The 11,989-nt window shown below is 41.7% G+C and overlaps 1 protein-coding gene across 6 annotated transcripts in view; it reads right to left on the reverse strand.

The window, feature by feature from the left end:
* The window catches only part of CADPS2 (calcium dependent secretion activator 2), a 274,255-nt gene extending 262,581 nt beyond the window's left edge, over positions 1 to 11,674 (reverse strand). For all 6 annotated transcript variants that reach the window (XM_056481832.1, XM_056481831.1, XM_056481828.1 and 3 more), the window contains exon 1: positions 11,238 to 11,674. In XM_056481832.1, the coding sequence (XP_056337807.1) occupies positions 11,238 to 11,561 (324 nt within the window). In that variant the 5' untranslated portion in view covers positions 11,562 to 11,674. The remainder of the gene's footprint in view (positions 1 to 11,237) is intronic.
* Positions 11,675 to 11,989: the final 315 nt, after the last annotated feature.

The following is an 11,989-nucleotide window of genomic DNA, read 5'->3' on the forward strand; positions in this document are numbered from 1 at the left end:
AAGCACCAAAGACCTCTCTCAGCTCCAGCTGCAAAGCCAACTACTCAAAATACTTAAAATATCAGCATATTTAATAAGCAGGGTCTATTGAAGTCATACATTAAGAAAACAGTTGAAGAGAGCATTTGATATTGAAATGGCAATACTATTCCTATCTTGTCTGTCATTCTGCCCTTATTAGTCCCTGCCTCAGCACTAGAAAGCATAAGCACAGCAAACTTGCAAATCAGTTCAGGTCTATCTGCAGGATTAGATTCAGTGGATGGCTCAGGGTGTCACAATATTTTCCAAGGGCACTTTATTTGCTCTCTGAAGATACTCTTGAAAATGATTTCTTGGTCATTAATTATTCATTCTATTTCTTATAATTAGTTCTTTTAATTAGTATCCCATGCAGCTTTGCTGAGGATCCCACACTTTCAGTAATTAAGGGCAGTTTGTTGCCCCTAATTAACTTCAGACATAGCAAGACTCTTATTACTTTGTTATTTCAGCTGGTTTTATGTTTGCATTGCATATGCTGTCCTGCTTTAATGGCTCAGAAAGGAGACTGTTGTGTCCCTGTTGTGCTATTTATCTCATTTAAGTTCCACCTCTCTTTCTTGCCTCTGTGTTAGTTGCTGTATAATAAATCTGACTCTGATGTCACATCTACACTGGCAAGCAGTGTGACACCAGAAAAGTGCATCTGTACAGTGAAACAGAACCTGCCAGCCTGTACAATATCCTACACTTTTGTGTTGCTTTGCATAGTTAAGTGCACTTGTAACAGCAAGAGGGTCGTGTAGGGAGACTTTACCCAGTTTGCTGATTTTATAACACCTCTTGAAGGCCCTTCTGGACTGAGTTCTGACCAAATGTTGTTAGCAATCAATGGGTTAATAAACCATTAGAGTTTAAATACCCAGAATACATAAACCAGCTGGAAGTTTAGTAATAATCTGAATAAATTTATTATTTTAAATAGATAATACTTCTCGTTCTTACAAGGTGTTTTTTCATCTACAGGCTGCAAAGTATATTAAAGCAGAAGAAAGACTGATGTAATCCAGTTACTCAAATTAAAGTTTAAGGAAGAGTCAAGCAAAACCAGCACCTCTGTTCACAGCCTACCACTGACCTAGGCAATTCAGCAAGGAAAAGTTTTTAAAAATTTCCCACCCCAGGCTATGAGTGGTGGGGGCAAAGAGGGGACAAACTAATTTTCATCTGGCTCTAAGAGAAGTCCCATGAGACACATCCTACACTCAGGGTGTCTGAGAAAGCCATGCACAAAAATACTCACATTGTCTGATAACAGTGGGTGACTGATCTGCAGAACAAACAGATTAGCTTTTCAATACACAGTTGACACTTTTTTTTCATCAACACCTGAGCAAAATACATTGATATATACACATACAGCTGGATCTTGTAATTTTCAGCTTTCAGAATATTGTCACAGCTAAGACAAGACAGATAGGGCTGGCAACACCATCAGCCCTTTCATTTGCATTTCTTACCAGCCTCAACTCTACACATTTTCATCTTCAGTCCTTATACAACTCTGAACTCAACACATTTTCTTCTACAGACCTTTTCCTTATACAACACTGTCTCCTTATCTTATGAGCCTCTCTGTTAATTCTGACTCCATTCTCTTATTAGCAGTTTGTACTGATTCCTTTATCTATGAGCAGTTTACATGGCTCTGGTTCCTTCTATCTTTCTGCTTGGCTGGCTGCCCCAAGCTTTCCCTGTCCCAGCCACCTGACCCTGGACTGTCCCTCATACAACATTATCTTACCTGATCTGTCCCTCACATGACCACATGTCCCTTGGCTCCTTCCAGCACAGCCAGCAACCACCTGATTTCACTGCATCTCCATCTTCAAATACCTGTAGCTGATGGAAAACTGGTCTACTGCTTTATATCCTGAAGATTGACTGGCCAGGCACATTACTGATTGGTAATAAGTACAGCTGCAAGTCATTATGGAAAATACCCTCCTGCACTACCCTAGCTCTCCACAGAGTATTTGGGTTTTTATATTAAATGTGGTAAAATGGAAGGCTTATATTAGCAAAACATAGCCAGTCTTATAATAGCTTTATATAACATTTATATAACTGTGTAACATTTATTATCACAGAAAAAGGCCTGGGAACATTAAGTTATTAAGTAGCTAAAACCTTGGATGGCTGAGAAAGACAACTTTAAAAGTTGGCAAGCTTTTAATCTCAAGTCGTGTTTTTAAAGTAAATTAATTTAGGAGACAGAGTATGCTGAAAAGAACCCAAAGTCATATAAAGAAGATTGTCAGAACTTTTATCACAGAATATTTTAAACTAAAAACACATCTAGTTACTTCATAACCATGTACCACTAAGCTCAGACTGTCTACTGTGTGTAGCACGTGTGGCTATGAGAATGATACTGCATTTGGAGCTAAGTCACAGCAAGCAGAATCTAAGCCTCCATTTAGACAAATACTCCAACAGCTAGCTGAAGATTACTACAAAAAAAAAAAATTCTAATGGAGTTTGTTAATTTCCATCTCTAAATAATAACACTATTTATTCTAACTCCCCACTGGTGAGAGTGAAAAATCCGCTGCCTTTTAATGACACTGTAGGAAGGAAGAGAAAGTGAAAGGGGAGGTGACTTCTAAGATGATTTATTATCAAATCTACACCAAACAACGTAATCTTTTTTTAATTTCTTCTCTTTGCCTATGCTCCATCCATAAGGAGGTCAAAATAATAAAAAAATTAAATGGTCATTATTAATATTTTAGCAATAATACGTATTTGATGTATTAAATAGTTGGTGGGGAACATTTGTAGAACACTTCTGAATAAGAAATAACTTTGCTACAAGGCTTCAGAATATATAATTTACAAATAAATCAAGGAATTTATGAGGAATAGGCATAAACTAGGGATGTTTCCCAGCAAAAGCCAGCAAGATAAACATTTGGTGTAGACTGCCTGAAGGTGAACTTTTTCTTAGAAAAAGAAAACTCATGAATTCATCATTTGAAAAACCTAAACATATAAAACAACTCCAACTTTCTGCAGAAAAAAAACCCCACAGTTTTCCCCAGTGCACTATATGCTACTGCTTTGATTTTCATGCAGTCCAACTTCAGCATACCATTTTTCTCATCAGTTATTTGCCCTAGCTATTCTGCATTACACTGACATGGATTTTGAGACTATTCCCTTATTTACCAGTTTTATCATTATCCTCTTTTCTAGACCAATATATTTCTTGCAAACTCACCCCTAAGATATTCCTTCTTCACTTCTGTTAATTAATGAAAAGCCTAACTCTCATGACCAATGGATTTCTCTGCTACAAATTCATTCCTCTTTAACTTTCTAACTGTCCTTCCTGAAAAGTTCCCCTACACCAAAATTAATTTAGTTCCATACACCTTCTCAACACCTTCAACTCAGTCCATGAAACTCTTATCACTGATGGCTATTTCTCCTCTAACAATTGTAGATGTACACCATCTCTTCAGAGGTCTCATTTATACCCTATAGATTTGTCCTTTCTTTCACATCCTTGTCTATGGCCCAAACAAGTCTAATAAAAAAGTATTATCCTAAGGATTCTTTTTGTGTCTATCACTCAGAGTATCCCTGCAGCACTTTCACTACACAGACACTGCTATCATCTATTTCTAAAACTCCACAGACAAGACAAGTGAACATAAATGAATAATTAATAGTTGAGAGAAAAATGGAAACAGAAAAATTTTGTATAATCACCTTCTCTTTTTCTAATTTTGACTCACCAGGTCACTATTTAAAGAAGTACTCACTTTAGCTCTTTTCATTTTTCACAATGCTGTTAATGCTTTCCCCTTCCTGACAGGAAAAACACTCAAGAACATTCTTGAACTCATGCACACAAACAGCTGAAGAGAAGCATATGCTTTATCTCCTCACTGCAAAATAAATAAGAAGCAGGAATAAATTCTATGAGTAAGTACCATCAACTTCCAGGGAGTTTTAAATACAAAATGAAAAGCCTTCAATGCTTATGGCTGAGTAAATAACCTTCAAAATGCAAGCTTAAGATGTAGCCTGGTACCGACATGCAAACAATCCATCTCTCCTGCTGCTCCGAGTTTCCCACACACAGTAACAAACTGGAAACTGCCTTTTCACAGCTGCTCTTCTGAAACCTGGGGGAATCAGCTGCAATGCACAAGAACTGGGCTGCTTTCCACTCAGTGCCAGCACTTGCAGGCAGAAATGGAACTGGAGACAGGCACTGGGCAGATGAGCAGGACTCCAGCAGGCGCTGCTCCTCGCCCTGCCTCCGTCCTGGAAGGCAAGAGCCAGAAGTCAGGGACAAGCCTGAGAGCCAGACCTGTGCCTGCCACTGCCATCAGCTGGCAGCAGCAGGAGTAACTTGGAAAGAAACAGGAGGCATGCTTGCAGCTGATGTGCCAAAAAAGCCCTACGTGAGAACTGACTTCGGGATTAAACGATTAAAAGCCTTAGAGACTGGCACCTGTTCAGACAGAGTAACACAGTAACTGGGGCTCAGTACATGAAATGTAAGGACCAGAGTCAAGGCATAAAGACAAACACCCCAAAACACATCCCTCAATGAGCAGAGGCCAGGCAGCCAGCCAAGTACTTTCCTAGCAGACAACAAGCACATCATCCCATCTTCCTCTAAGGATACCTCTTGGGTCAATAAAGCAAATCTCATCCCTGAGCTATTAGCTTTCCACTGGTAGCAGGGGAAGCAGCAAGAGGCAGAGGTTTGTTAAGCTAGCAAAGTAAGGGATATCTACATACAAGGAAAAAACAAGGTTAAGGGAAAGTAGAACACAAATACAAAGGTACATTAAAAAAAGCAAACCAGCACATACTGAAAGCAACTTCAGGATGATATTCACCAATATGAAAAAGAAATGGTACAAAGCCAGAAAGAGAAAAAACAACTCTAATAACCAGCATGAAAATGGAAAGGCGGTTGGTTAGTAGTGTCCCCCAAAAAAGAACTGATGACAACAGGTTTGCATGAGGGAGCAAAGGGGAAAAATTGAAAATTTGCTATTACAGAAATACACTGCTCAATGAATAGTAAACTAGCAACCAAACAGTATTTTCTGTTCTGGCAATTGTGTACAGTTAATGACAGTATGTAGTAATTGATATTTTGATATACTGCGCCTCAGGCAGGTAAAGGAGTGTGGTTCAGAGGAGGAAAAACAGCTTTGTTATTCCAGAGCATCAATGAGTATATTTCACAGATGATGTCAGAGAAAGTATTGAAGACAAGATGAACTGATTTGGTATTTCTGCTTCTCAATCACCAATTACAGCAGTTCAGATACACAAACCACAGTGTGAGAATAACAACTGCAAAGGGTTAGAAATGCAAGGCAGCCCAGCCAGACAATTCCCCTGTACAGTCCCTACAGACAGGGTGGCAATTTTCCTCTTGTCAGCTCCCCTGTAGAAAAAACTAATAACTAGTCTTCTAAAGACACTTTAAATGAGGTACTTGCAAACAGAGTTAACACATTTGCAAAACTGTGTGGATGACAGAAAAAAAGAAACAACCTGAGGTCATTAATTTACAAAAAAAAAAAAAAATTAAATTGCCCCATCAAAAAATAATAACAACTACTCAAATTTCAAAGGCAAGTATAGGTAAAATAGACAGGGAAAACAAAAAAAAAAAAAAAAGCAGGAAAAAGAAGAGAGTGATAAATTTTTCATCCTGGCAGACCAGGTTTACAGACTGTCCAAATATGTTCACTTCATTAAACAGCTGTTTACCAATACGTGGTTTTCCCAGCACCTTTCCAGCTTCTGGCCAAGCCACACTGATCAATCTGAGCTGGTAGGCCAGAAGAAGAATTTAAGATTAAAAAAAAAACTCTGATGGGTTGTCATTTCTGAAGCAGCACTGATTATTAGAAGGCTTTGCTTCTCTCATCACCCTTCAGTACTTCTTCAATCGTGGCTGATTCAATTGCCCATGGCAAGCAACTTTCCTACTGCAAGCAAAACCAACTTCTTCCCCTAACAGCCAGTTCTCACGGGGGTAGAAAGATCTATTTGTGAATAATCTTGTCTCATGTAAAGAGGTCTGGAGGCTACCATATTTTGGGTTTTGACAGGATTTACCAGAACTCTCTATACTCACTTGACTAAAAATAAAAAACTATACAGAGCTTAGAGCAGGATGACACAGAATTTTGACCAGATGAACAAGTTTTATAGCTATGTTTTTTCTCTGAAATGTATCTAGAGTTTCTGAAAACAATGGTTTTGGATGTATTCTCTTTGCTACATTAGCAGTGCAGAAAGCAACATCTAATGAAGCATGATCAGAGGCCAAGAGAAATTTTTTCTTTCCAAAACATGCTTAGCCAATAAATAAGCAGATACACATCACCAGCTCAAAAGTAAGGAGATATAGGGCTTGAGACAGAACAGAGATTGGCAATGAAACTGCAATCCAGAGAATGAAGTCTATCCCCACAACCAGCATTTCCTGACAGTGTTATGCAGTGAGCATGTATCATTACAGACCTCTCCTTTACAGATAAAGTCCAAGAAAGAGGAAAGAATGAATGCACAAAATTTAGATGAAAATAAATTACTGATTATTACTGCTCCTGCTTTGGAGAATTAGCTAGAAGTCAATGGTTTTGATCTACTCATGGTTTAGTAGCGGAATGGAATGGAATGGAATGGAATGGAATGGAATGGAATGGAATGGAATGGAATGGAATGGAATGGAATGGAATGGAATGGAATGGAATGGAATGGAATGGAATGAAAATAAGTCACCAAGCATTCAGGAAGTAAACTCACTAGGTGATGAATTCTACGTGGCCAGTTCAATTACTTCTAATACCTATCATTTGTGAAAGCAAGACTTGAATTATCAGCTTTTATGTACTAAGCCTTTAGTTTAGTCTTGTTCAGCCCAGGAGTGCTACTCTTCTCCCTTAGTCTTGGATTTATGTGAGGCCACTGGATTACTAGAGTAATTAAATGTTAAGAGAGAAAAACACAGGAACACCTTTTTGTTTTTTTGGGCTTTTTTTTGCTAGTTAATTGCAGCACTTTGCTGCCCCTTCCTTCCCCAGGAACTTTAACACTGATTCATCTCTCAGATGCAGAATCTGATTAGTATAAACAGCAGTTACCAGGGGCATCATCTAATCAGTAGATATACACTCATACATCTAATATATGTTCACATACACCACTTTCCATTATTGGAAGACAGTCACAAGTGATTTTTTTCACAACCCAAGTCTCAATATATGGATAAATTCAATCTGGCAGTTTGCAGTTCAGTTTGGATGGAGTAGGAGAACAGAAGAAAGAGGAATGGGCTCAGTTAACAATTGTCTTCTCTTTTGTTAGGACTAGAAACAAGGATGAGTGAAGAGAAGAAAAAAATGGCAAAATATGTTTGAGGAGACTCATAAAGTGGTAACTTCACAAAAGTGAGTCTCTTTAAAACAGGTACAGACAAAATTTGCTTTATAAAGGAACAGTATGAAATGATGCATCAATATTTGTCTGCAAGGTAGAAAATACATGACTAGATATCCACGAGTATCTAAGGAAAATATGTTACTAAACACATCCTAGCTCTACTCTGTAGAACTCCATCTTCATCAGGATATGCCACCTCACCTTGAAAAATAACACTATGCTTCAGTTCCACACCTCCAATATTTGATTATTCCCCCTTCTCTATCAAAAATCTACCAGCAACCAAAGTAAGGCAGGATATAATAGCAGGTCATCAACTAACTCTGAACAGTTAAAAAAGAGTATTTCTATTACATATTCATCCTAGAGACTAAGGGGAAAAAATAAAAAAAAAAAAAACGCAGCCATATTATAGAGTATGTGATTCAGCAAACCCTGGGCTAAATTACATTGAATTTGTCATTAAAGCAAGTTAGAGGAATTGATAGACTCTGGTGAATTATGCTAGTTCTTGTTTTTTCTTCAAGTTTGATTTTCTTTTTTAGTTAATCTTATCTATCACAATACAGCAGAGCTAATTTTACTTAGTGAGAAGAAAGAAGGAAGAAGAAAGGACAACAGGGGAGTGAAACACTGCCTGCATTCAAAATTGTTTAATTAGTATAACACAGTCCATTAAGTATGGTGGCTTTGAGATACTACATAGTACATTTTAATCTGATACTAAAGCAAGAACATAAGAAGCCAGCCATACTGTAACCCATTTTCTTACTAATATTACAATGCAGTTGAAGATACTTGATATATGAATTCCATCTAATTCCCTTACTGGATAATATCCTCCACATTAAAAAGGAAGCAAACTGCATTCCTCAATACTTGCTCAGCAATATGCCAAATGAACTGGCAGAAAGAACAAATTACTTCTGCTCTTAAGCAGGATGGATACTATTCTTAGGTTATCTGAAAGACTGCTGGTGCAACAGCACTACAAGGAGTTCACAAGCAGCAAGAGGCAGGGGGCTGAAACCACACAGCATCACAGATTCTCATTCAAAACCATACCCTGGATAAGTGATGATGGACATGGCATGCTGCAGCCAACAGCTCCAGTTACATAACACAGGTAAGGAACCTCAGGCCAGCTCACAATGGACAGCAGCCACATGCTGTCACACAAGTCTGAACTGAAGCCAAAGAGCAAGAGATGAAGGAACATTCCATAACCGTATCCTATCTTGGCAGATAGAAAATTAATTCAGGAAATAAGGCAGACTTTTATTCCATAGAATATGAGTCACAGAATTACACAATGGGTAAGGCTGGAAGGGGCAACAGTGGGTCATCTGGTCCAACCTCGCTGTTTAAGCAGGGTCATCCCAGAGCACATGGCACAGGATTGTGTCCAGATGGTTCTTGAATATCTCCAGTCAGGGAGACTCCACAGCCTCTCTGGGCAATCTGTTCCTGTGTGCAATCACCCATACAGTTAAGAAGCTCTTCCTCATATCCCAGTAAAGAAGTTCTTTCCCATATTCAGGTGCAACTTCTGTGCATCAGCTTCTGCCTGCTGTCTCTTGTCTTACTACTCTGCACCACTAAGAGCATCCTCTTGAAATCCTCCCTTCAGATACTTATATAAATAGATAAGGTTCCCTCTCAGCCATCTCTTCTCTAGACCACCTGTCACACCTCCAAAGTGTCTTCAGGACACAGTTTAAGACAGGTGGCTGTACTCTCATTCCCAAAGCTGCCAGGGGGCCACTGTGCAGCACAGAGAACAGAAATTAGACATAAAGAGGGCTCCTTGATACAGCTCTTGACAATTCCAAACCATCAAAGCAGGTTTTCTAAACTCTCAAAACTCATGACCAGTTCAACTCCTCTACATGCAATAATTTGCTGGCTAATATATAGAAAATTGTCAAATAAGAGGAAGGATGGTTATGTGCAGTTCATTACATCTAGACAGAAGTGCAACTCCTGCAATAAAACACATATTTTTTGCGTTACATCTTATTTAAAACACTACTTCCTGACCAGGAAAAGACAAGTCATCCTTGTTCTGCAGCTAAATTACTAAATATGACAAAAGTCTCTTTGTACATACAGCAATTAATGCAAAATCCAGAGTTCACTTAAAAATAGCAATTAGCAAGAGCAATATTTATTTTTAGGTATCAAGTCAATTTGTCAATCAGTCTGTTCATTGCTCATAGTTAAATCCACAACAGTTTTCTTTCTGCATTTGCTGCACATCAGTAATCTTTTTTCAGACATTTTAATAATAAAAATAATTAACACAGTAGTTGTTTTTAAAACAGTTCCTATACTCAGTGACTTAGATCCGTGAGAACTTCTAAATGCTCAGTATCTTTTGCAATTGATGGCCACAAGCTGCAACTTAGAAGCTGATTAAGAAAATTTAATCAAGAGGAGGGCAATGCAGCAGTAGAGCAGGTCACACAGAGAGGTTGTGAGATCTCATCCCTGGAGGCTTCTGAGCCTCCTACTTGAACCTAGATTGAAATCAACACTACAGAAAGTCTGCTTTGGCTTTGTCCAGTGGGAAGTCACACTTGGAGGGATCCAGATGTCTCTTCAAAATATAATTTCTATGATGATTCCGTGTTGTGGTAGGGAATTTCCAGTGGATTGAAAATTTTCATTTCAGATTTTCTTTGGCTTTCTGCTTACAAGATGTCTCTTTTCAGGCTTCAGAGTTTAAGTACCTAACACTTAATAAAAACAATCTTCCAGAAACAATCTTACTACTACCATGTTGCCATGTTAACTTGTCTGAGAATTCACTAAACACAATTACCTATAGCAGGCATACTTCAGATACCCCAAAACATCTAGTAATGGATTTTGCAAACCCTTAGACATATGGAAGTATCAAGATCATAAAAGCCAAGTAGAACTAAATAATTTTTGTGTTCTATCACTATCCGTCTGGAAAGTGATGTAGAATGGGGGTTTTGTTTGTTTCTTTTGTTTTGGATTAGTTTGTTTGTTTACAGAACTGAAAGTAAATAACCAATTTTTTAGAACAAACATTTCAAGAACTGAGCTTTTAAGTAGTTATCTGGAAATGCAGTGCCTTAATCCAAAACTTTAGGTATTCTACTTATTCAATAGCTCAAAATTAATAGAGAATAAGCATAAATACCTACCACACACCTGCCAGTTCTCAAAAGCTTGTCCTTCACATGCAAAAGACAGAGAATACCTTAGGTCAACCTTCATTAGAAGGTCATTCTCACTACAAACATGCATGTTGGTTGTTTCTATGTACAGAGAGCACACTCAATAATTCATGAAACAAAATAGTTTTCTCGTTCACCCGTGTTTTATGGCTTAAATTGCTCGGGTTGTGTACAGACGGTCAGAACGCGACTGGCAGAGGCACCTCTGGAAGGTTTATTCCCACCCATCAGGCACCGCCGAGCAGCAGGAACGCATCCTCCAGCGCAGAACGGCCCGGCGCCGCTCCCCGCGCTCCCGGCGACTCCGAGCGCAACTCTAGAAACTTACACGACTTCAGGCCGGTGAGCGGGGGATTTCTGGACAGAGGGTGCGCTCAGGGCAGGGCGCTGGCAGCAGCCCTGCAGCGGCAGGCGCTCCGGCAGCTCGGCCGCCGCCGGGCCCGCTCCACCTGTTGCCGAACGCCAGGGCGGGGCGGCACGGCGAGCGGAGCGGGACGGCGAGCGGGGCGTCCCGCGGGGGGCGAGCGCACGGCGGGGCGGGGCGGCGGGGCTCACCTTCTGCTGCCGGCGGGCCATGTCCGTGGGCTGCTTGGCGTTGAAGGGGTGCGCGATGCACCTCGCGATGAACACGTAGAGCTGCAGCCGGAGCCGCTTCTCCCGCTCCTCTCGCTGCAGGCGCTCCTGCTCCTCGCGGCCCTCGCTCAGCACCGAGGGGCTGGGGCTGGCCGCCCGCGCCGCCCCGGCCTCCCTGCCCCGCGCGTCCCGGGGCGCCGGCGGCAGCGAGCGCGGCGAGCCGCCGCCCGCCGCCACCAGCACGTCCCGCCGCTCCTCTTCCAGCAGCTCATCGGACTCCTCCTCGCTGGAGGAAGGGTCCAGCATCGCTCTCGGCGGGCGCGCCCCGCGGCCGGGCGCGGAGCGGGGCGGGGAGCGGCGCGCACCTTTCCGGACACGTCGAGTTTACACACGGACTGTTTCCGACCGGCGGCGGCCGCCGGGCGGGAGCGGCGGGGCGGGGAGCAGAGGCGGGGTTTGGGAAGGGGGTCGAGCCTGGCTTGTCGTGGGAATCGCTGCGAGCGGCTCCCGGCGGAGGCAGAGGCGGGACCGGGGCCGGGCTAACATCTCCGCCCGGGACGGGGCAGGCGGGCTGCGCCGGGACTGCCGTGACACCGCGGCTGCCAGCGCACGGCACGGCTCGGCTCGGCTCGGCTCGGCTCGGCTCGGCTCGGCACGGCACGGCACGGCTCGGCACGGCACGGCACGGCCAGGGAGCGCTCAGCAGCTGCTCCGCTCGGGCCCGGCCGGGCTGG

This window comes from Oenanthe melanoleuca, chromosome 1A (genome assembly GCF_029582105.1).
Source record: "Oenanthe melanoleuca isolate GR-GAL-2019-014 chromosome 1A, OMel1.0, whole genome shotgun sequence".
In the NCBI taxonomy this organism is placed as follows: Eukaryota; Metazoa; Chordata; class Aves; order Passeriformes; family Muscicapidae; genus Oenanthe; species Oenanthe melanoleuca.